The 24573-nt window shown below is 40.3% G+C and overlaps 1 protein-coding gene across 1 annotated transcript in view; it reads left to right on the forward strand.

The window, feature by feature from the left end:
- fbn1 (fibrillin 1) overlaps positions 1–24573 on the forward strand; it is a 67426-nt gene that overhangs the window by 35667 nt on the left and 7186 nt on the right. The window contains exons 29-57 of the mRNA XM_074666001.1: positions 604–729; positions 825–947; positions 1696–1821; positions 2381–2506; positions 6975–7097; positions 7383–7505; positions 7613–7738; positions 8916–9038; positions 9264–9386; positions 9494–9661; positions 12015–12083; positions 12209–12334; positions 13371–13493; positions 13590–13748; positions 13832–13903; positions 13995–14120; positions 14225–14347; positions 16391–16516; positions 16599–16715; positions 16793–16918; positions 17004–17123; positions 17771–17896; positions 22525–22677; positions 22769–22831; positions 22917–23036; positions 23155–23274; positions 23368–23490; positions 24002–24133; positions 24414–24539. Of these exons, the coding sequence (XP_074522102.1) occupies positions 604–729; positions 825–947; positions 1696–1821; positions 2381–2506; positions 6975–7097; positions 7383–7505; positions 7613–7738; positions 8916–9038; positions 9264–9386; positions 9494–9661; positions 12015–12083; positions 12209–12334; positions 13371–13493; positions 13590–13748; positions 13832–13903; positions 13995–14120; positions 14225–14347; positions 16391–16516; positions 16599–16715; positions 16793–16918; positions 17004–17123; positions 17771–17896; positions 22525–22677; positions 22769–22831; positions 22917–23036; positions 23155–23274; positions 23368–23490; positions 24002–24133; positions 24414–24539 (3537 nt within the window). The remainder of the gene's footprint in view (positions 1–603; positions 730–824; positions 948–1695; positions 1822–2380; positions 2507–6974; positions 7098–7382; positions 7506–7612; positions 7739–8915; positions 9039–9263; positions 9387–9493; positions 9662–12014; positions 12084–12208; positions 12335–13370; positions 13494–13589; positions 13749–13831; positions 13904–13994; positions 14121–14224; positions 14348–16390; positions 16517–16598; positions 16716–16792; positions 16919–17003; positions 17124–17770; positions 17897–22524; positions 22678–22768; positions 22832–22916; positions 23037–23154; positions 23275–23367; positions 23491–24001; positions 24134–24413; positions 24540–24573) is intronic.

Genomic DNA, 24573 nt, shown 5'->3' on the forward strand with positions numbered 1-24573 from the left:
TGTTTGATACCACTTTTTTCAGACCGATTCCAGTACGAGTACTCCCTCTTGAGTACCAATACCAAGTACCGATACCACTTGTACACTTGATACAATTAATTTCATTTAACAGTGACAGATTGTTTTGAACTAAGACAGCACAGTCACTCTGCCATTACGTCATAAACAAAAACAACTCTCTCTGAGCTTATTTGTTTTTAACAAATTAACAAATTAACAAAAGTGACAAATAAAATTGGCAACTCTCAGAGTTTTAGCCTTTATTTCAAACAAACTGAAGTGCAAAATAAAACAGTTTAAGTGTTATCTCTCCCTGGTTCATTCATATTGTCTGAACAGGACCTGGTGAACGTTTGCCGTGGTGTCAAACCGCAGCAATGTAGCACTAACTACTGGCGAGGAGGACTTACTTCACGTACATTTCTTTGCCTTGAGTAATGGCAGCCTTCACGAGTACTGATACCTTGAAATAAGGTCGATGCCTAGTATCTGTACTTGCTCAACTCTAGTTTTAATGATAGTTCGTTGGGCTACCCTTAATGAGCCAATTTTGATCAAATGCATTTTCAAATGTAACATATTCCTTTATTTTTTTTTTTACAGATATCAATGAATGTGAATTGAGTGACAGGCTCTGCAGGAATGGCCAATGTGTCAATATGATTGGTCGCTACCAGTGCACTTGTGACACCGGATACAAATCTACTGAGGACAGGCTGGACTGTGTCGGTGTGTACAGAGCATACTTATCACTACTTTCCTTTGTAGATATTCTGTTTCTGTTGAATTCTCAAAATACTTAATGAATATTTTCTGTCTCTCAGACATTGACGAGTGCACTATAGAGAACGGTGGCTGTGAGACTTTCTGCACAAACTCAGAGGGAAGCTATGAGTGCAGCTGCCACAGTGGTTACGCTCTGATGCCTGATCTGAGGAGCTGTACTGGTATGTAGTTTTGTTTCTCTTGTCTCTGGTTGGAATTCTCTCAACATGCGACTGTCAGATGTTCAAAGAGAGTAGCAGTTTGTCTTCAGAAGAAAATTAATGGACCAAATTTTAACCATTTCATTCTAGCATACACGTTTTAACAAATCAGATTAGATGATGTTCATAAATAAATCAAGAAACATAAACTTGTATTTTTTCTCATAGAAAGTATTCCTTGTGTAACTATAATTGTAGTCTCCATGTGTTTCACCTAAACTGACTCCTGCGACTCCTTAATTATCAGATGCAGATACACAGGGATTAAAGCAGAGTAGGGTGACTCTGTGTAGTTTGTCTAAATGAAGGGCTAAAGGTTTCCTCTGAATCCTGAATTGACCTTGTTGATTTAAGAGTGAAGAGATGAGTAAAAGAAAACTTTAATTAATAGCCCATGTTTTTATAAACTCACCCTGCCTTAATCTTGGACAAGCATCTTTATGAGACTGGCTTTTAAATCATTCTAGGAACTGTTTTTAATTGGGATAAGCTTTTATTTGAAGTTTTACAAGGAGATTTTTACATAGTTTTGCACTTCTGCTCAGTTAAGTAAATACGTTATGCCTCTTGTCTCATGCTATGACTGTTAAATCTGCACAGTAAATCAGACCTCGACATTACCTTCTGAATAAGATGGTTATAAGCAGATTTCATGCCCTCTACGTTTCGTCTTCTCCCATTTCTTTGTCTCTTTGTCTTCACACTCTAGATATTGATGAATGTGAGGAGAGTCCAGACATCTGTGATGGAGGCCAGTGTACCAACACCCCCGGGACGTACCAGTGTCTGTGCTTTGATGGCTTTATGTCGTCTGAGGATATGAAGACCTGCCTGGGTAAGGGATGAACATTGTGCTTTAAAAAAATAAAACTCTGCAGCTCAGTGGTTAAGTAGATCCAGCTCTCAGAGATTTATTGAAAGCACAAAATAATCAACAGCGAGGTTTTCCAAGTCATGAGTCACGAGAATTACACTTAATGAGTCAGATCTACGAGTTTATGTGTGAGAAAGCAACAAGAAATGTTGTCGGTTTAGAAGACAGCGAACATTTTGTGAGTCTGAGTTTGCAGAGAGGAATGCATGACATTTAGATTCTCCACTAATGGAGAAGTACAAACCTGGCAACGATGATGTGAAGGCTTTTACACACATTTGCATAAACATTAGTCACGTTAGTGCTGTAAATATTGAGGTAAATATTACAGAGCCTTCATATAATTCACCATGTGGATCATTTGTGACTCGCTTACATGTAACACAGCCTTTTAAATCCAGTTTGGCAGAAACCACAACAGCTTATAAAGATTCTTTTTACCGTCTTTAACTTTTCTTTATTATAGTTTTGTTTCCTTCTATATTTTTCTGTTAAATTCTTCTTTCCCCTCCCTGTCTAGATGTGGATGAGTGTGAGCTCAACTCAAACATCTGTCTATCCGGGAACTGTGAGAACACTAAGGGCTCCTTCATCTGCCACTGTGAAATGGGATACTCTGTCCGCAAAGGCACTACGGGCTGCACAGGTGAGAGAAACAAACACACACTTAAGCATTTCTGAACAACACAAAACATCCCGTCAATGGAAGAACAGGCATGGGAGTGAGAGGATGGTGAGTCAGTGGAGGACTGCTATTGATTAGTGGTGAATTAGACGTGTGTGTGTGCATGTGTGTATTAGGAGTCTTTGTTAAAGACAGGGTAAAGACAAGGGAAGAGAAAGGCGAGAAATATGAGTTTGGTAGGAGAACATGACCGGGTAACCAGAAGGAGCTCATAACATCATTCAGCCTAATTTAAGAGCTCCCGTCTGATTTGATGAGAAACACACAGAACACACATTCACATGGACTTGCAGCAACAACAGCAGGAGCAGTGAGATCACTCTTTTCTGACAGATGCAAGCATCACATTGCACCTTTGTTTATTCCTTTGTTGCTCTTTCATTAAGGTCATTTAAACATTACGTGATGGTTGGAAGAGTTCTGCTGCATGTAATCTCCTGAAACTGATCCAAAACACATAAATACCAAGTCCATCCAGCCTGTAGAGTTTTATGTTAGTTTTGACTCACTCCGCTCGCAGCCGGTTATGTCTGATTTAAATGTGGACTTTAAAGTTTGGAAATCGAGGAGTAATTTAGATTTCGACCACTGATCTTATCTGGCCTTGTCTCTGTGATCAAAATGACTCAGAGACACGGGCAGGAGCAGCACGTCCTCCCTCAGACACAAATAAACAGGACTGTCTGACCTTCAAACTCATTCACACACACTCTTGCTCATGCTAATCCCATTAAAATGTCTGTATAGTATATTCCTTGTTTTAAGAAAGCTGGAGTTGCAGTAAAGCAGCCGGTTCTGATTCACAGGGTTGGTATTTCGGCCTCAGAATACCAGAGAATCAAGACACTAATTCCTCTCTGGCAGGCAGGATGTCTTGTTTTAGACAAGGGAACGAAACCTGCTACTCTTTTTGGAACAGCTCCCCTTCCAATGTATGGAAAATACATGAGAAATCGGTTGTCATGGTCAAAATGGCTTATGCCAACATGTTGGTATGCATGGACTAAATCTCCTTGCGTGAGTGTGTGTTAATAAATGAGTGGTGCTCTCAAGCTCAGATCTGATCCAGCTGTTGATGAAACCCCCTGAAGAATTATTTCCCCTTTTTTACACCACACTTAAGAATTCAGAGGCAGGGTGTGAGTATTCATATGACCACTAAAGATATTTTTTGAAGTTTTGTTTTGGAAAGTTAGCAGTGGGTGGAGATGTACTGGTATAGTTTACAAGGATGGGAGTGCCTCAGCTAAGATGAGACAAGAGTTGTTGACTTTTATTTTCTCTTAGCTGAATGAAAAACTATTTGGGGACAAGATAAATGAGACAAGATTTGGAGAAAACAGGAAAACAAGTTCCCCATAATAGCTGCAAAACAGGGTAAATTAAACATGTATGAATCTGTATCTGCTCAGCTAGAGTGTTGGTCTCGCATCTTTGTAAGCGCGGCTAAAGTAACGTTAGCGAACATCAAATGGATGTCACTTAATAGGAAAAAGGACAGGGTAAGGATGCAAAATTTACTCTTCTTCACTTGTTTCCTATTTTTCAACCATTGCAAAACATTTTGAAATTCATTACTGGCAGTAATTCCACTTTTAATAGTTTTACAGAAAAAGAAGCTTCGCCATTGTTGAGGTTTGCTGATAAACTAGAAGTGTTTGGCCTTTAGCTACTTTTACACTGAGTTACATGCTAACTTAAATGATCTCTCTATACTTCAGCTGATACATAATATTTAAGCAAAAGCTTATGTTTGCAGGAGTTTCTTAGTGTAAGTAAAATTCAGATGTGGTTGTGTAGCTAACAAATTAACAAAAGTTAATTGCTAACTGTTTTGTCTTACTACTGTGACACCAATATTTTTCCATGTTCAGTTTTGATTCAATTTAAGTCTAGCATGAACTTTTGTACCCTAATACATACTTTTATCAGTGCCCTAACCATAACCCATTCTCCTGGCTCTGCTATGAAATTTAGCTGAGGTTAGCCAATTTGAGTATCGTTAGCAAATTAGCTGTTTCTGCGAGCTTATGGATATTGCGGATTCTTTCTGTTAACTTTTTGACTCCTGTTTGCCGTTTTTATGTCTAATAAGCTTAGTATCATTCTCTCATACACAATTACACATCCTTATATGATACTACACTTGTTCTGAACTATCCTGACTGGCTAAAATCAGCATACTTAATGTATCGTCTTGCTAACAGATGAGTCCTGCTGCTGTTTGCCACTGTAACACAACTTTCTGAAGATAACTTCTTTCTAGAAAATGAAAAAGTCTTGGGATTCTGCTTGTTTCAAAACTAGTTCATAAAAAGGGATAGCAGAATAAACATATTTGTAAGTAATAGGAAAGTGCTTGTTGGAAAAAAAATGGGTTGCTTAAAAGTGCAGTGGAATGAGAATATCTGATATGTCTGACCTGGCTTAGATTGGCAGAGAACATTAAAATATTCTCAGTTTACACAATTTTTTGGATCATATGACTCTTGCTGCATGCCCAGGTTGACAGCACTGCAACCACATCAAGGCCTTGTTTTGACTGTTAACCTAAATCAAATTTTTGGTTTATTCAGATTGTATTCAAATATAATTTTACAGTCTCAAAAGTAAAATAATGAAATAAATGAAAATGTAGCTGTTAAAATTTTATGATCCCAAACACATTTTGAAGTATTTTACAATATAATTCCAGTCTGTCTAATGATGCGAGTTAAAGGAAAAGGCTGATTTCCTGGCAGTCTGAAAAAGTGTTAGAAATGAAGTGAGACAGGTGGCAAACAGAAAGACAGGCATCCAGGCAGTCTCACAAAGTGAGAAAGACAGCTACACAGACAGGTAGGCAGATGTGTAATTCTCTTTTATCCCTTTTTATCTGTTTTCATCTGTGAAACATTAGTCCTAGTTAAAACAAGCCTCTTGTTTGACACCAGCTGTGACCGCTGACATGCTTGCATTTTATATTTCCACATGAGAATGTGTGTGTGTGTGTGTGTGTGTGTGTGTGTGTGTGTGTGTGTGTGTGTGTGTGTGTGTGTGTGTGTGTGTGTGTGTGTGTGTGTGTGTGTGTGTGTGTTGCACTCTCTGTCATCAAAGGCTTTGGGGAAATGATCTTTAATTCTGTCTGTAATCCACAAGGATTCGCCCTCATATTAAACCCATCATCAGATGTCATGTAAACATACCGTGGCCTCTCCTCAGGAAGACTGTAAACCAGCAGCACTTATCTCTAATTGACAGTGCTTTGAATTACTACCCTCACAAAGACAGACACACACATAGAGAAGTGTGTCCCACTGGCTGATAAATACCAACATCTTGATTGAGTTCACAATGCGGCTTCCCTTGATGTACTGGGACGTCCACAAACACAAAGTGCACAACTTCACTAGAAAAGCTGAAACAATGAGTTCACGGCCAGGTGTTGTGTTGGTCATGGTTTCACAGAGGTTGTTTTGGTTCATATTAGCAACCATTATTGTTTTACCCATACACACATTTTCCATTGTGCCATGTTCTTGAACAAGTCAGAACTTCCTCAGGAACAAGAGATGGAAACCACAGAGTCTTATCACGACCAGCTGCTTAATTGGGATCCTTACTAGTAACAACCTGCAGGATGTAAACAGAACATTTTAATGGTAGCCTTTGAATTGTTTCTCCGATTTATTGTTCATTTAAAAGAATACAGGGCCTCGTTCCATAGGCAAACAAATATAGACAAGTAACTTTAAAACCACAAAACGTAAGCACCTCTTTACTCGATCCATTGGCAGAGTCCAAATAAAATTTTAATGTCTTTCCTGTAAAGGAATGTTTATTTGAACAGTTGGCACATTACCACATCACTTTTATGGAAATTGTATTTGGAAAAGATTGAATTTCTAAACCTAACATCTGGGAGGGTGAGAAAACCAAACAGAAGCATTAAGAGAGGGCTTTTTACAAAAACCTCATATGTGAGGTACAGTGTCTGTGGGTCTGTAGGTGAGGAGGGAAATCTTTGCCTAAAATAACCTCAGAAAATACTTGTTCAGGCAAAACAGACAGAACAAGGCCTTAGCATGAGGATATAGTTCTCCCCATTAGCTGTTTTTTAAAGCTCTCCAGACACGCTTGCACAGGGAAAATCCAGAGGCTGAGTCTGCTCATTAAACCTCTGCAGGAAGGCTATTAGTATCAGAGATCATGAGAATGTCTCCATGCCTTCTGCTCTGAAATACAGCTCCCAGTGGATAAGGACAGTGACCCAGAAAGACTTAGTCCTGTTGCTCCTGCTGCTGCCTTTATACAGTTCAAACCAAGCATCAAGCCACTCCACTAAGCCAAGAACCCCACTGGAAAGGGAATGCAGGTCCAAATCAGCAGACCATCAGAGCAATGCCCTTTTTTTCCTTACCCGACTTCTTGTTTGTTTTCTCTCTGGCAGATATCAATGAGTGTGAGATCGGAGCTCATAACTGTCACAGACATGCCACGTGCACCAACACGGCTGGCAGCTTCAAATGCAACTGTGCCCCAGGATGGATTGGCAACGGCCTCAAATGCACAGGTAAATGGCCAGGTCCTCCTTGTTGTAAAGGAGACTGTGATATCAATGGGTTTGGTTAAACAAAGGTCAATAAATAAAGAAAATTATTCACACTGAATGAAATTTAAGAACTTGAATCTCACAGTTTAGTTGTTCTATAATACCACGTACAGTCTTAAAGCTACCACTACATCTGTCTGGGTATTTGACACAGATCGCTCTGTCAAATGGTCATGCTACACATCCTTTTTTTTGTTTTGAGTTAAGATGAAGCAGTAATTGCTTTTGGGCTTTGTTGTGTTTCAGACTTGGATGAGTGCTCCAATGGTACACACATGTGCAGCAACAATGCTGAGTGTCTCAACACCATGGGCTCATATCGCTGTTCGTGCAAGGAAGGTTTCTCAGGAGATGGATTCTACTGTTCAGGTCTCAAAAACAAATCAATATCTGTAATATAGCCACTTTACACTACACCGTCTGTGAAACTGGTTTGTAATTACAGACTGAGCTTGTGTATGTGATCGCATTTACAGATAGTGATGAGTGTGCTGAAAATGACAAACTGTGTCTGGATGGCCACTGTCTCAACCTTCCTGGAGGCTACCGCTGTGAATGTGACATGGGCTACATCCCCACAGCTGATGGCAAATCCTGCGAAGGTAAGAGTATGATTCCTGATCATTCAGCTCCAAACCACTGAAGTGGCACCCACGTCCTTAATTATGTTGAAAGATTCAAACAGATCTGGTGTTAGTCTGGTTAATGTTTGTTTTCCTGTTTGAAAAAAGAACAAAACACAAGCTGTCTTCAAGTGGAACTTCTGAGATGGTGTTTTGGAAAGGGAATGTACACAGGATTCTTAGTATCTAAGTGGTTTTAGTTGTGAGGAAACTTCTAAGGGAATGACAACCATAATGGATTTTGCTTTGTTTCCTTTTCCGATTTGGCTGAGGATTTAGTATGTGTGTGTTTGGGCTGGGGCTTGGGGGGTGGGTTTAATCATCAGGTTTTGTAAGAAATAGGACATAAATAGAATAAGAACAAATGGATTTTTGAAAAATCTGTGTTGTGTCATGTGTGCAGGACAAAAGTAGACAACATTTATTCATTCTGCAATCATTAACAAATCACGTAGTCAGTGGTTTGAACTCTTAGACACATGGTTGGTTGAGAATTTAGTGGTTCTTGAAATCTTGATGCGCCCCAATAGGTGCAAACAGACAGGCCAATAAGTGTCATTGGGATTTATGTTCCACACAAATTTATCTCCCAGACCTTAATGTTAATTTCATCAAAAAATAAAAAATAAATCATGAGTGTGAAGTAAGATGGCATGTAGACCTAAATAACTGAGAAGGAATCTTGAATAAAATCCCACATTAGCTGCTGTAGAGTTGACTCATGAACACATTTATCAGTGTCTGCAGACAAGTGTGATTCATGCTCCCAGAGATAAGGCACTGCTTGATTCACTTGAATGAGCAGACTGACCTCATTTTGCTGATGTGTCAAACACCTGAAATAACCTGTCCAGTCCTCCCTGTATCAACTCAGGCAGGACCGGACAGTAATGGCTTGTGCAGAGTGTAATGATGTGGAAGAGCACAATTTCATAACCTTGGCTGCAGCTCTGGTAGTATGTGTGTGTCTGTCTGGAGATGTCTGGGCATTTTTTGCCCCAGAACTGTCATTCTTTAGCAAAGGTGAGTGGCCTTCACTTCCTACTGCTGACTGCCAATTTTCCAACATGATCCCATGATCTACTAATCCCTCACAGCTGCCCCCCCTCACTCTGCCCTTCTCTCATCAACCATCTTTATATCTCTTCTTTTACAGACATAGATGAATGTTCCTTTGCTGACATTTGTGTCAACGGGAAATGCATCAACATCGGAGGGCTCTTTAGATGTGAATGTGGCATCGGTTATGAACTTGATCGCAGTGGAGGCAACTGCACAGGTAAGACCAGACAAAGCACAAGCTGGTTCAAATGAATCTCTATTTATGGATGATGTGCTGAGGAAACAAGGACTGATGTTAAAGTAATGTGGTAGCAGCAGGAAGTCTTCTCCCAGGGGTGAAAGTTTTCTCTTTTGCCTCTGTCAATAAAAGTGATAAAAAATGTTCATCTGTACTTATGCAGCCATGAATACATAACAAAGTGTTTTTTCCCATCTTTCTTAGATATCAATGAATGCGCAGACCCCACCATCTGCATCAATGGAATGTGTGTAAACATCCCTGGAAGCTACCACTGTAACTGCCCAGCAGACTTTGAACTCAACCCCACACGAGTGGGCTGTGTAGGTGAGACTGAACAGGTTTCATAACACACATTGTTGGTGTTGATTAATGGAAGTATTTTTGGAGCATAGACAACCTGATCAGCTGTGTGTACATGTGTGTGTGTACAGACACTCGTTCTGGAAGCTGCTTCCTGGATGTCCGTTCCCGTGGCGATGCATCAGAGAGCTTGGTCTGCTCCAATGAGATCGGAGTTGGTGTTTCGAAGGCGTCTTGCTGCTGTTCCCAGGGTCAGGGCTGGGGAAATCCATGTGAATCATGCCCGTTTGTCAATTCAAGTAAGTCACCACCAAGGTTAAAATAGTTTTGGATTTGTCATAAAAGTTTAGTTTTAGTTAGTTTTGACATTTTTTTGCATTATAGTTTAGTTTTAGTTAGTTTTGACATTATTTTTGCATTATAGTTTAGTTTTAGTTAGTTTTGACATTTTTTTCCTTTACACTTTAGTTTTAATTAGTTTTGGAGCGGGCATTATAGTTTTTATTGAGTTTTAATTTTTGCAACAAGGCTTAGTTTTAGTTTAGTTTTAGTTTTTTCATACCTTATTAACCAGGTGCAGGATTCAAAAAGGTCAGAGTAAATATTTTGTAATACAGTTTATTTTCCAGTTCAACATAGTGCTCACTGCTCAGTCAATGCTGATACTGAACTGTTGGCTGCTGCCTTAAACACAAGAAAATAATATAAACTTAATATAGAAATATAAACATAAATTATATAAAATAACATTATCATGAATAAAATAAAAATAATAAAAACATAAACTATATAAAACAATAAAATATGAGCTTCAATAATTAGAAACTTGGACTCTGTAACAATAAAGTCAGACTCACATGAAATTAAACTATTACAGATGCTCTGATTCATTGCTCCACTACGTTTCGTCGCAGCACAGCCAGTCAGTGCAGTCAACAAGCACGTCCCAGTACGTCGCTGTGATGGTGCCGTACAGCGCTGACAACTGCCGAAAACTGTCGTAAAATTGGTTGGGAAAATGTGTCGGATTAATTTAAATCCTAAAGGCTATTAATATTGTCAAAAACTATAACTAAGGGAATTTTGTCTATCATTTTAGTTAGTTTCAGTTAGTTTTGTGAACACAAGATACAGCTTTAGTTTACTTATCGTTTTTGTTTTCTTTTCTAGTTTTTTCTTAGTTTGAGTTAACTGCAATGTATTTTAAATTTTAGTTTTCCCTTTTAGTTTCGTTTTAGTTAACTATTATAACCTTGGTCACCACACTGAAACTGAAACTTGTGCCCGTGTGTGAATGACTTTACGGCCTGATTTCTGAACTCTTGACTCACCTAGCTGAAGTCTTTGAGATTACATAAAACCCCTCCAAGCAGCCACAAGGAAGATTTATGTGGCTTAATAACAACAAATATCAAACTTTTGATGCTGTGTTTACTAGAAATTGATATTTTTATTACTACAACAAAGGTGTTGGTGTAGGTACACCGCAGCATCCGGTCTACTTTTGGGGCAATCCAATAACAAACAGTATTTCAGAGCTGGAGCCTGTGGATATTTGGATATCTGATATCAGAATCAAGGCCAGTATTTCTTCTTTCGTCTCCTGGTCATCACTCACATACTGAGTGGAAACTTTAGACATGAGAGTTGGAGTTTGGAGACGACATCTGTGACCTGTCATGCAGATATTTACTTATAGAGATTATTATTATGATGAATATTCATCTGATGAGAGCTAGTTGGTTTTGCCACTTTTGCTTTCCACATTGACTGTTGTTTACATTCAACCATAAGTGTCAGGTGATAAGACATAGTCTTTTTTTAAAAAACCCATATGCCATGAATAATGAGAAAATTATGTTACAGTAACAGAACTTTTGATATACCATGAATGGAAAACTCAAAATAGGATTTATGTTAAATATTTCAGTATAATAATTCCGATTTTTTTGGCTAATGTAGCTGAATATCCTTTGAGTTTCTATATAAGCTCAACCCTGTAGTTTCTGAAAAGTGAGTTTGAACCAAAATATCTGGTCCATCCAAGTCAAACCAAGTAATTCTAGCACTCACACGTTTGATCCACAGCACTGTCAAATCCTCATGTTGTTTGTATAGAGCAAGTTTAATAAACAAGTCAGTTAATTTACAATTCATGCCCCTGGAAGTAAAATTACACTGTTAAGGTGCCAGTTCGCTGTTTCCCGACAAACGCTTCCTTCTCTTGTCATGCGATGAGTGTGTTTTTGCTCTTTTTCTTGTTGTTGTTGCTGCTAAAGATGAGACAACTTTGTGCTCACTTGAAATTGCCAGCAGATGGTTCAAAACATTACAAGGAATGACTCACCCTCTTCAGCTCAGGAAAAATGCTCGCTCCTATGACCAAAACAGAAACTTTTTCTTTTCACTTTGTAATTCTGAGTAGCTGCAGTTATGTCCGGTCCATGGATTCCGTGGATCAGTCTGAGATCTGAGATGCTTGGTCAGAAAAAGCAAAAGAGAGTGACAGGAAAGGAGCGAACAAGCAGAAAACGTACAACGTTAACTAGGAATGTGTCTCAAAGTCTTATAACTTCTGTCAAAACATGCAAAAACTCCACTCTGGTTGTGATTTGTGTAATGTTGGTTTATGTGATGTGTTCTGTGTTACAGCTGAGTACAAGACTTTGTGTCCAGGAGGAGAGGGCTTCAGACCAAATCCCATCACAGTCATCTTAGAAGGTTAGACAGCAACATGCCTCCATGTTTTTGTGTGTGGTCACCCCTGCTTAGCCTTTAAAGCCCTCTCACAGACAGAACACACCCACCTAAGATGTCTCTGAGTGTTTCCTTTCTCTCCCCTGCAGACATCAATGAATGCCAGGAGCTGCCAGGCTTGTGCCAGGGCGGCCAGTGCATCAACACCTTTGGCAGCTTCCAGTGTGAATGTGCAAGAGGCTATGCCCTCAACACAGAAACCAGAGTCTGTGAAGGTATTTTATACAAACACACAAGCACGTGTATTTCTACGCAGTCTCGCAGACACATGAGCACACGGGTGACCTTTTCCTCTGTAGCTCTAGCCCTGGGACGTTTCAGTGGGGAGGAAATTGAGTCCAGCCGTTGATGCCTTTGTTCAGCAAGGACACATGGAGAGGGAGGAAAAAGCACAGGGGAGCAAAAAAAGACAAAAGAAATATGGAACCTTTTTGTCCCCTAGACAACACTGCAGCTCATTCCAGCTCAATATGTCTCTGCTCTATTTTTTATCTGTTGCTATCCCAACAAAGCTCAGTCAGGAGGATGAGACAGCTGAGCGCCTAACTGTGTCCAGAGGAGCCTCTGATGTGGTCAGCTTTCTCCTCTGGGAAGCACGCTGTGTCCCCTGTAGAAGGGCCAGAGATGACAGAGGGAGAGACATAGGAATGAAGAATGGGCAGAATAAGATATACAAGAGCTACAAGAGAAGGGTGTTAAACAAAAGAAAACTGGGAACACAAAGGAGGGGAAGGGTTAAACGGTGACACTTTTAATACATCAGCAGTTTGCAGAACTAAAAGCAGCAAGCTCTGCATCTGCTGACTGTAAGTCCTGTGAGTAGAAAAACATTGTTTTGAGCAGGATGTGTAAAATAGAAGGAATAAAATTGTCTTTGATATGAATAGAAGAGGTATGAAAAACCTCTGTTCTGCTGTTCTGCTGCTGTGGGAGTTGTCGTTTTGGATCCTGATGAAAAGAGGGTTGGTGCATGCACCTAAAAACAAACTTTGAAGAAATATGTTTGGAACAAGAGCAGTGTAGCAGAGAAATGTCAAATTTGATGTGAAACACAAGTTCCAACCAAATGTTATGATTGCATGCACTGGAGCCATAAAATGACAGATGTAGATGGAGACGGTGTCATGGGTGGGTTCAAATATCTTGACCATCAAAACATGTATTGCTATATTTGGGATACAGGTCTCTGTGTAGCTCAAGGCATCAGAAATCTTAATTTCAACCATTTATTCATCTCTCATCTGTGTGAAGATGTCAATGAGTGTGAGCGACCAGGCATCTGCGGCCCAGGCCAGTGTTACAACACCATCGGAAACTACACCTGTATCTGCCCTGTGGACTACATGCAGGTCAACGGCGGGAACAACTGCATGGGTAAGTCTGCATGTCCCACCCTAGAGGTCAGCAAAAGTATAGCAGCTGTCAGTCAGGGACCTTTTTAACTCTGTTTTTTTTATGAAACACATTCAGACATGAGGAAGAGCTACTGCTACAGGAACTTCTACTTAGACAACGGTACATGTGATGGAGAGCTGACCTTCAACATGACCAAAAAGATGTGCTGCTGCTCCTACAACATTGGTCGTGCATGGAATAAACCCTGTGAACAGTGTCCTGTGCCCAGCACTGGTATGTACACACACTCGCACCAGGACACAACAGTTTGAAAATCAAGAAACCATAAGTGAGGGTTTACCTTCGTGTCTGCTTAGATGAGTTTGCGATCCTTTGTGGCAGTGAGAGACCAGGGTATTACATCGACATCACCACTGGACGTGTGATTGGTGAGTGGATTCTTCTTTTTAGAGGTTGTGATGTGTTTGAGAAGAACGTTGATTTTGTTCTGATTTGGTTTCATCGTTTCTTTTGTGTTAGACATTGATGAGTGCAGGGAAATCCCCGGCGTGTGTGAAAATGGAGTGTGCATCAACATGATTGGCAGCTTCAGATGTGAGTGCCCCATTGGCTTCATCTACAACGACAAACTGCTGATCTGTGAAGGTGAGGCCTACTCTTTAAACTTCTGATGCCTTGATCCCATTACACAAAGTCGCAGCACTGTTGTCTTTTAAGTCTTTAATCGCCTCATTCTCTGTTGTTTTCAGATATCGATGAGTGTCAGAATGGACCTGTGTGCCAGCAGAATGCAGCCTGTCTGAACATGCCTGGAAGCTACCGTTGCGAGTGCAAACCTGGATATCGCTTCACCTCCACCGGACAGTGTCTCGGTAAGGTTCCAGGGATCAGCTGCGGTATTTAAAGCAATAAAAGTGTCAGCAGCACTCAGATTAGAGAGTACAAGATCAGCTTTTCACTCAACCTGCCTCGGTTAAGTCAACTCTGAATGACCTCTCTGGAGATTACACAGAATAAGCGGACACATTGAGCAGGATTATGGAGAAGATTAGAAGAGGCTGTCAAAAAGCTGCTGTCCTCTATGTGGATGATGTATACTTCTCCGTGCTTCCTCTGGCCTTATGCTGTCCTCTCTTCATGCCATTGTATCAGCCTCAGTATGAAACTCTTTAAAGTGTAAATGCTTGCCAAACATAAAACACCAGAGGCAGCATAATCAGAGTCAGGCTGCAGATAAATATTTCATGGTGGGCTTGTTATTAAGGAAGAGCTGTTGCTTCCTGCTTTTCATGAAACTTTGGGAACAAAACAGACTCTTTTATTAAAAGTTTAATAATAATGATGTTAACTCTGGTACTATGCAACATTAATTTGTCATTATGTAACAGCATGAATGCCCGGTTTTCTTCTCTGTAAAGTAACAAGCGCACATTTTAGAGACTGTTTGTACAAGTAACAAATCCCTTAAAAGTCATTTTATTGGTACCAGTTTGAGTAAAATACATGTTTAAAAATTTATTGGACATTAACAATTAACAGAAATTCTTCCTGGAGATGGATGTTTGTTTGTCTCAACTGTTTTAAATTAATGTTTGAGGAAAGGAGAGAACATCCAGTTCTAACCGGTTTAAAATGTAAATCATGCAAGTTGTGTGAGAAAATAACAGGAGATACCAAATTGTGTGCTAGCGTACAATATCATGGTGCAGTGTTTTACCATAAATGTATCTATACATCTTCAATACACAGAGGTTGAACAAAAGACTTAATTTATTTGGTAAAGAAACATAGAAAAATGCAGTTTGGATGTTTAAAGGAGCTGTGAGGAGTTTGAAAGTGTCTCCCTTCTAGATATATGCCTGATCGTAATCCATACTTTAAAATGAAATTATCACCGCAATATTGCTGGTTACGGGTTATTTTGAATTGCTACTTTTTAGCTTCTTGTTCGGGTCCTCCAGGACCGGATTAACTTATGGCATGTCTAGGTCTCTATGACAGCACCACACCAGCTGATGAAGTTTAGTAGTGAGAAGGAATGAAATATAGAGATCTGTGTTTTTCTCTGCTGAAAATGATTTCTATGACTGATTTTGTAGTGATGGTGGACACAGGAGCCTAAATGTCAAACAGAAAAAGGACAGAAGAGCAGAAGAAAGCTAAATGGGAGAGTGGTACAGCCCGAGCTAAAGGCTAATTAGCTGTATCACTCTATAACACAGGGGCTAAACTGCTTGTGATAATGTTCATTCCAACCCACAGTCAGCAGTTATTCTGCAGTGGTCTGTTCAAACTTGAGAGTCTATCAATAAAATGTAGAGTGAGGTTAGATTAGCTCTACTTGGTAGATGACTGGCAGGACATAGCTTACCAGGGTTTACTAACGTTACACATTACGGACATGTCTTAGAGCACCGGACTGCCAGCTGCACTAAATATAAATGGCTATTAAACTACATACAAACTGACAGAATTTAGCCTATAGATACGTCGGAAAAACGGCTGTTGTTGTCGCTAACATATAGCCGACTGCTACGTCTGCTTGATGACACGTTTTAAACTGTAGTGCTATGTAATGGTGCTGATAAGTCCCTTATATCAGCGAGTTGTATCCAGTAAAAAGTTGAACAAAAAAAATTGTTTAGATCTGATCTCCATTTAATTCCAAAACAAATACACGCCTCACTAAAAGTAATTTACGACAATGTGTGGAGACCCCGGGCCACAAGGTGGCAAGGGAGTGCAGTTACAACAGATTCTTCTCATAGCAGCTTTAAAACAAAGATTTTTACCAGATTCACATTCTGTGAAAGTACCTTTTCCACACTGATGACACCTCTGTTGCCTCCATTTTCATGTTTTGACCTTTTAACCTTATTCTCATACTTATCATTATCATTAACCTTTTTCTTCAGATCGCAATGAATGCATTGAAAGCCCTGGTGTTTGCAACCCTGGTCAGTGCATTGATACTCTGGGAAGCTACCGCTGCCTCTGCCCTAACGGTTTCAAAACTACAAGAGACCAGTCAATGTGTGTCGGTAAGTTGTGTTTGAAAGATGATTTCAGAAGCATTGCTGCAGTTCCTCTGAATGAAACTGTGATCCTTCTCTCTGCCCTCAGACGTGGACGAGTGTGAAAGACAGCCCTGTGGAAACGGCACCTGTAAGAACACAGTGGGCTCTTACAACTGTCTCTGCTACCCCGGCTTTGTCAATTCACACAACAGTGACTGCATAGGTAAGTGCATCTGCACAGTCAAAAAAAATGCAGCACATATACAGACATCTCTGAAAAATTGTTTTTCCATTTATCAGATGTCGACGAGTGTTCAACGCAGAGAGGCTTGTGTCGAAACGGGCAGTGTGTCAACACTGTGGGTGCCTTCGTCTGTGTGTGCAACGATGGTTATGAGCTCAATTTAGACGGCAGGATTTGTACAGGTAAGAAACTGCCAATTTTTTTTTTCAGATATATTTCTACATTCCATTCTGTTTTACTTTATTTTTTAATATCTTAATCTCTTAGATATAAACGAATGTGCGGTGAATCCTGGTACCTGTGGCGCAGGAACTTGTCTAAATCTGGACGGCTCTTACAGGTGTATCTGCCCACCTGGCTACTATCTCCATGAAGAAACTTGTGAAGGTAAATCAGCCAAAATCTAATCCTTACTGCATCATGCTTGAGAAACAGAACAGTAATGTATAAACCAACAAAAACCTGTATGAAGGGATCAAATTGTAGCTCAGGCTCAGGAGACGATACATATTTATGCACAAATCACAGCTCAGGTGTAAAAGAGATTGAACTACTTCTGTGCCTCAGCTGTCTAGCTGCTACAAGCCCCTCTCCTCTTCCTTTCACTCGTGGGAGTGGGCCCAAGCCAGAACACACAGATTGTTTATACAAAGGGGCTGATGAAGAGATATTCGGCAGACTTCATCACATTCCTGCTTTGCGCTCTGTTCCTGGAAGCAGGGAGGAACGGTATTAGTTTCTCAGCATCAATTACAGCAGCAGCTGGTCACTGTGATGACTGAAAACGTGACATGGAGGCTCTTCCAGATAAAACGCCCTGTATTGAACTATGTATTACTTGGATTGGATTCTATTTTATCTCAGTTGGATTGACCATGACGTACCGGTATGATTTCATCTCTGCAGCCCTGACAGTAGTTCAAGGGAAAATTTGGAGTCAATGAACCGTGCAGGGTGGAACTCTGATGGTACGAATGAAAAGCAGATTTTAAAATTTGATTGTGTGGTTGATATCATTTCTCTTTGTGTGTCAGATATCGATGAGTGTTCTCAGTCTCCTGAGATCTGCACGTTTGGAACCTGCTCCAACACCGAAGGAAGCTTCACCTGCTTGTGTCCGGAAGGCTTCCAGATCTCTGCCTCTGGACGCAGATGTTTAGGTAATTCTGTGTGTGAGAGTGTGTTTGTGTGAGAGAGGGCTATGAAGCTATCTTTTGCATGGAGTTAAAAGTGCAAAGTGTAAACAGTAGTGTTCCTGTGTAGTCTGTCTCTGAGTGCTGGTCGAGACTAAGCAGCAGGCAGCAGTGTTAGACTTTTCCTGCTTTTTCATGATAGCACACAGTGTTCCAGCTGGTTCTGCTGCTGCTGCTGCCTCGACAAGGCCAGGGGTGGCTCTGAACAGATCACTTTTCCATTTCCTCACTAGTGTGTGAGTGTATGTGTGTATGTGTGTGTGTGTTTCTGAACACGTGCGTTTTGGGGCTGGGTGGGGGAGCGCTGAGTCCTCTGTTAGGGAGTTCCCCCTCCAAACAGTGAAGTGATGACATCATCAGTTCAGAGGGGAGGTTTACAGTTTGCATTTCACTTCTCTCTTCAGTGTCTGAGGCTTGGGGGATAAACATGTGGAGCTGGGTGGAGGGCGAAGCGACATGGGCGGTAAAAGAGACAAAGAATCTGACAAGGACAAACCCTGTCCCACTTAGAAAACCATTTGTGGGTCATTGTGCGTTAAAACTACCAATGTCTTCGTTTTTATTTAAGATGTTTGAAATTTATATAGGGGCCCTTTGCTGTTTAAAGCAAGACCATATAGGTTCTTATTTTTAGTACTATTTTAAGTAGACATGTCCAAGACTAGGGCTGCGACTATATGCTATTCTTGCGATTCAATTCTAGTATGAATTTTGGGGTGCGGATTCGATTTAAATTGCAATTCTTCAATATTTGTGATTTTTGCAATTCTTAGTTTGCTTTCTCAACACCAGACCATGTGAAAAAGTTCAATGATAATGACAGCGTCTACAGACTATATCAGGAGCCATATTTTCCCCTAAAATACGCATCACATGAGTCAGAGAGAGACATTTCACCTTCTGCTGGAGAAAAGTGGTAACCTTTTTCCAGTCCAGTCTATAAGCATAGACTGAAATTAAGAATTTAAGTTTGATTTAAAAAAAAAAAAACATTTTTGACAAAGAATCCTGATTTAAATATTGTCAAACAAACAGTCTGGATGCACCGATTTTCCATGTATTTTCTCCCACCCCTATCCAAGACTGTTATTATTGATGAGAAAGTTTATAAAAATATATATTTTGTAGATTCAACAAGTTGCTTTAACTCTACATCTTTTAAAGCATTGATGCAACACTTAGTAACAGTTGCTACTGGAACAAAAAAAGTTTCTGGGTTGTCATATGAAATAGTAAAATCACAGACAAAGCACAAGTTGGAATATCCGTCCATGTTAATGCAATAACTCAAGCTCAAACTCAAACTTTGCAAGGCTTTAGACACCAATAATCCACACACACACTCACACACCTGTTGGACTGAGTCCAATGTATGATGAATGTCTACACTCAGCTTTAAAAAAAGTTTGTTAACAATGTGTCATGATAACAACCCTTTATCTGGCATGTCATGTCATGACAAAGTACAGACTTAAAGCAGAACAACCAGTAAGTATGTGATACAGACAGAGGAGCTACTGCTCTGTAATTAGGTGTGTTTTAAGGTTGATGATTAGTTCATATCTGTATTATCAGGGTTAAGCTCACATTCTCAGAAGCTGCAGTTAATTCTGCACCTGTAACTGGGTCATGTGATGTAAAAAGTGCTCTGAGTCATAAAAAAATGGAGAAAGTGGTTTATAGATAAGTTCATTTGCTTCATTTCTAATTACCATGGATAGATATATGTAAAGGAGTTAAAGGCGAGGTCTCATCTCTGAAAACTTTTTGCTTTTTTATGTATTAATAGCTTGTATAAGTGCTCTGTATTTTTTTCAGAGAAATCAAAAGTAGCAATAGTTGTTGGTGGTACATAAGGTGAGATGGGGTTGTGTGTAAAAACATACTCTAGGTAGAGATACAACAGAGCCAAAGTAGCACACCTTGCCGATACAGATACTCAGCTAAATACTGAACATCAGCCTCTGATATCTGATACAAATCACAATAACAATAATGGCCGAATGGCAATATGGTTCAAATTATAATATTAGTCTAAGTCTGAGAAGTCAACAGACACACCTATTTGCACATGATACTGGGGTTTGTGACACAGCTGCCTTGGGTCTCCAAGAGTTGTGGCTTGGCTTCAGTGAAGCTGCAGTTCGGCTCAACCTGTACTTGTTTCCAATGAACGAATCATTGCACAGTGGGTTAAAAGTTGATGATTCAGTCAGTTCTTTTTCTTTATATTATCACTGGTTATTGGTTATTAATGAATGCAGAAAACGTGGACGAGGGAGAAACATGAGGATGATGGGAAAAGGCTCCCTGGCTTGAATTATCAGTGGGATGTGGCAATAACAGTATGAGGTACGTGTCATAACCACTAGACCACTAGGACTCCCCGATTAACGATGTGCTTCAGATTATAATGACGAGGAGGTTTTGGAAATTTCCATAACTCTCTCTATTAAACCATAAATATCTGTCACCGCATTCAGATGAGTGTCACCACTCTCAGACCATTTGATGTCTGAGTGATGATTGATACAACCCTTGCCTTCTCTTCTAGGATTCTGTTGTCAGTTATTTTATTTCCTATCGTATTATATTCCATGTATGGCTTGAAAAAGATGCAAAGCAATGATATTTCAGGAGGTCATACAGAACACTTCAACATATGTATCATATATTTAGGGCCATAAAATACAAAAGAAAAGTGACATGTACACGTGCGGATCCACATGTGCATGCACTCACACACACTTGCTCCGCAGCTGTGCACAAGGCGCCATAAATCTTTTTGTGGAAAGGCCGACAAAATCAGTTTCATGGAGGAAGGTAACATGACACTCTTTGACATTCTCCTCAAAGCACCAGGTGTTCACGACTGTGATCGTTGCCTCTGAGCCAGGTGTGTGTGAGCGTGTGTGTGTGTGTGATCTATGGTGGTCAGACAGATTATTTGTGTTGAGTTCAGTGAAGGCCGGAGCTAGCAGAAGAGCATGACCATATGCTTCTCATTACAAGAAAGTGCCTGCCTCATCCAGGAGGAACAAGAGCCCTCAGAAAAAGAGGGAGAGGAAAAAAAGAGACGCTCATCATTGAGCAGAACTGGTTTGACTCTATCACTATATATACTGCAACAAAAATAGAAAAATTGGGCTTGAAAGAAAAAGTTATTTTTTGGAATTTGTTCAAGAAAAATGAACAACCCTCTTTTAAGACATTTAAAATATTTGCTTTGGTTTAAATTCCTGCTCACTTAAAAATCACATAGATATCTCTCATAATCACAGGGACTTACATTGACCTGAGTGTGACAGAGACACAAAATATGATTTTGTCTTTCAAAGGAGGTAATATTGCATGACTCTGCACGTGAAAGAAAGGAATAACAAAAACTTCATAAAAGCTTTTTTGCACTTCCTGACATTTATTTTTTTGTCTGCATTTGGTTATTTTGCATTTCTCCTGGTTGCACTCATAAAAGAATTGTGCCCTACAGTTCTAAAGTTCTACAGTGTAATATAGCAGACACCTTTGTCCAAAGCGATTTGCAACACAATCAAGAATTTAGACAGAGACAAACCTAGTTAGTGCGACAAACCTAGTTAGTGCGACAAAAGTGCCACAAGTTATTTGGCTGCAGATGCTGCCATTAGGTGCTAGAATTTTTTTTTTACAAATGTAGAGTAATCTAGGCAACTAACCACAATTAATTCCTGCAACACTATACTTCAACCTTCAATAACATCCAGTGATTAGTGCTGAAAATTTACGAAGAGCTGGGTCTTAGACCTTCTGACTCATTCTACCCCTGAGGACAAAGAGAAGAAGGGTCAGATTAGGGGCTTAAGTCCTGAACAGATTAGTCTTCAGACATCTCTTAAAGTAGAAAAGGACTCCGCAGATCATATAAAGTTAGGTAATTCATTCCACCATTCGGGCACAACAGAGGAGAAGAGTCTGGCCAGAGATTTAGAGCCACCCTGGGCCTGGAGCACCAGGCGTCTTTCGCAAGCAGAGAGTAGCGGGTAAAAAGGAGTGTAGACCTGGATGAGGGACCCCAGTTAGGCAGGTGCCCTGATGCAACCTTCAGAATCAGAATCAGAATCAGAATCAGAATCAGAATCAGCTTTATTTGCCAAGTATTTTCAAGAATAAAAGGAATTTGACTCCGGTTCAAACTGCACTCTCTCAGTACAACTGTTGTGAATAGAAAAACACGGAGAAACACTAAATATTGAAAAAGTAGGAGAAATAAAGCTTAATTAGTAGAAAAAATAATAATAATTAAAATATTAAAATATAATGTTACAATTCAATTAATTCAATATTAATATCTTTTCAGTTCCCTGAATCTGCTCCCCACTGCACAATAAACCCTCTGACCACACAATCTCACAGGGAGATAATTAATGTTAATCGTAGAAAGTAATAATCTAACTTTAGACTTTACTCTAAAGTTACTTGATTTGCTTTTTGACAGAGTCAGGCTAACTGTTATGCCTTGTCCTCATGCTATTCTAAGCAGCTTCCTCCTCATTGTGTCTTTTACCCTCTTGCTCTCATTCATTACATTTTTCGCCTCTGTCGCTGTTAACCCTTAGATGTCCGGGTGAACTACTGCTACACCAAGTTTGAAAACGGGCGCTGCCAGGCTCCGAAGCCTCAGAACACGTCAAAAGAGGTGTGCTGCTGCACTGGAATGACAGGTCAAGGCTGGGGGGACCCCTGTGAAATCTGCCCCACCAAGGGAGAGGGTGCGTGCACTGAGAGACACACACTCTACCAGAACACAGTATTCACAATGTTGAAGTGGCATCCCTTACCTTTTCTTTCATCTGGTTGCAGAGGGGTATTCTATTCTCTGTGTCAATGTGGGATATCAGCAGGGGACAGACGACCATCCAAAAGGTGAGTGAGTCACTATCACTGAATCTCTTCTGCTTGTCTGTATGAGCTGCTCGATGCCATTCACTCTGTTTCTTTTTCATTGCAGATGTTGACGAGTGTCTTAATAACCCTTGCACAAATGGCCAGTGCATTAATACAGATGGCTCTTTCCGCTGTGAATGTCCCATGGGATACAGTCTGGATATTAGAGGAGTCACGTGTGAAGGCAAGTTTAACTGTAGTTCTGCTTTCTTTCTGTCAGTATCTTCTTATTTCAGTGATTTTCCTTGCTGATTGATTCAAGCTCTGACATGGTTATTGAGGTTTCTGCAACTTTCCTACAGACACCAACGAGTGTGAGATCGGCAATCCCTGTGGGAACGGCACATGCACGAATGTTGTTGGTGGGTTTGAGTGTGCATGTGAAGACGGCTTCGAGCCTGGGCCGATGATGACCTGTGAAGGTATGTGAGGTTATTCCTCTACTCACTTCCATCATAAGGTGTGTGTAACCCTGTTCTACTGCTATAACTCGTTGCCTTTACTTCTTTCCTCAGACATCAACGAGTGTGCTCAGAATCCTCTGCTGTGCGCCTTCCGCTGTGTTAATGTTGTGGGCTCGTATGAGTGCAAATGTCCCACCGGCTACGTGCTGCGTGAGGACAGGAGAATGTGTAAAGGTACGACAGCGAGATGACTCACTCGTGCACTCGGCTTTCTAAGCCATGGTCCATTTGCTGGCTAGTGTTAAAAAATAAACTAATTACCTCATGGAGACATGGCCTCATCTATAAAGTTACATAACCCACTATCTCTGATCCTCTGTCTCTGATGAACCTAAAACACTTTCTGGAAACAGTAACTGGCAGAGTCAGTGTTTACACCTCCGCTCTCTGAGATAGCACGTTCACCATGGTAACGGTTGTATTTGGAGGGAAGTTCAGAAACAGGAGGAACTTTTCAGTGTCTGTAGCCTCACTGTTTATATTAGAGCTCCAAACACATCAGCGACCCTCTTACTACACGTCTGTTAGCACTACAGAGCTCAAAGTCAAGATTGGGCGGTTATTTAAAAACTGTGGAGTGCTGTTAAAGTGTCTGTGTTACATCACTGGAATAGCTGCATTCACGTGGCTTTCTCTGAATTTTTTTGTCCTCTCGCTCTGAGAAATCTGATTGTTTGTTTTCCAGATCAGAACGAGTGTGAGGATGGTATCGATGACTGTGCCAGCAGAGGCATGACCTGCAAGAACTTGATCGGTACTTACATGTGCATCTGCTCCCCTGGATACACACGCGCACCTGGAGGGGACGGTTGTATGGGTAAGGTCGTCACAGATCTACACTGCATAAAATAATAAACTGTCAACCTTTTTGAAAACTTTGTGAGATAATGTACAAAGATATTTCTTTGTTCTGGATTTGATTCACCCCCATCACTCACAATCATCAGCCCATGTTGAGGAATTCTAGACATATTTTCAAACTATGTGGAGGTCCTGATTTAACTGCCACGTAAACTTTTTCAAACTAAGCAAAGCATGTGTTAATATATTAAAAGATACTTGCATGTTCTCATATATGATGTGTGAATATGTTCCAGATTTGAATGAGTGTGCAGCCAAACCAGGAATCTGTAAAAACGGCCGTTGTGAGAACACAGTGGGAAGCTACCGCTGCAAATGTGACAATGGATTCAGTGCTAACCCCACACAGACTGAATGTATTGGTATGTACATGAAGAATTACTTATATATCTTGGT

This window comes from Halichoeres trimaculatus, unplaced genomic scaffold (genome assembly GCF_033239565.1).
Source record: "Halichoeres trimaculatus isolate MK-OKI-2021-1 unplaced genomic scaffold, fHalTri1.1 fHalTri1_scaffold_3, whole genome shotgun sequence".
In the NCBI taxonomy this organism is placed as follows: Eukaryota; Metazoa; Chordata; class Actinopteri; order Labriformes; family Labridae; genus Halichoeres; species Halichoeres trimaculatus.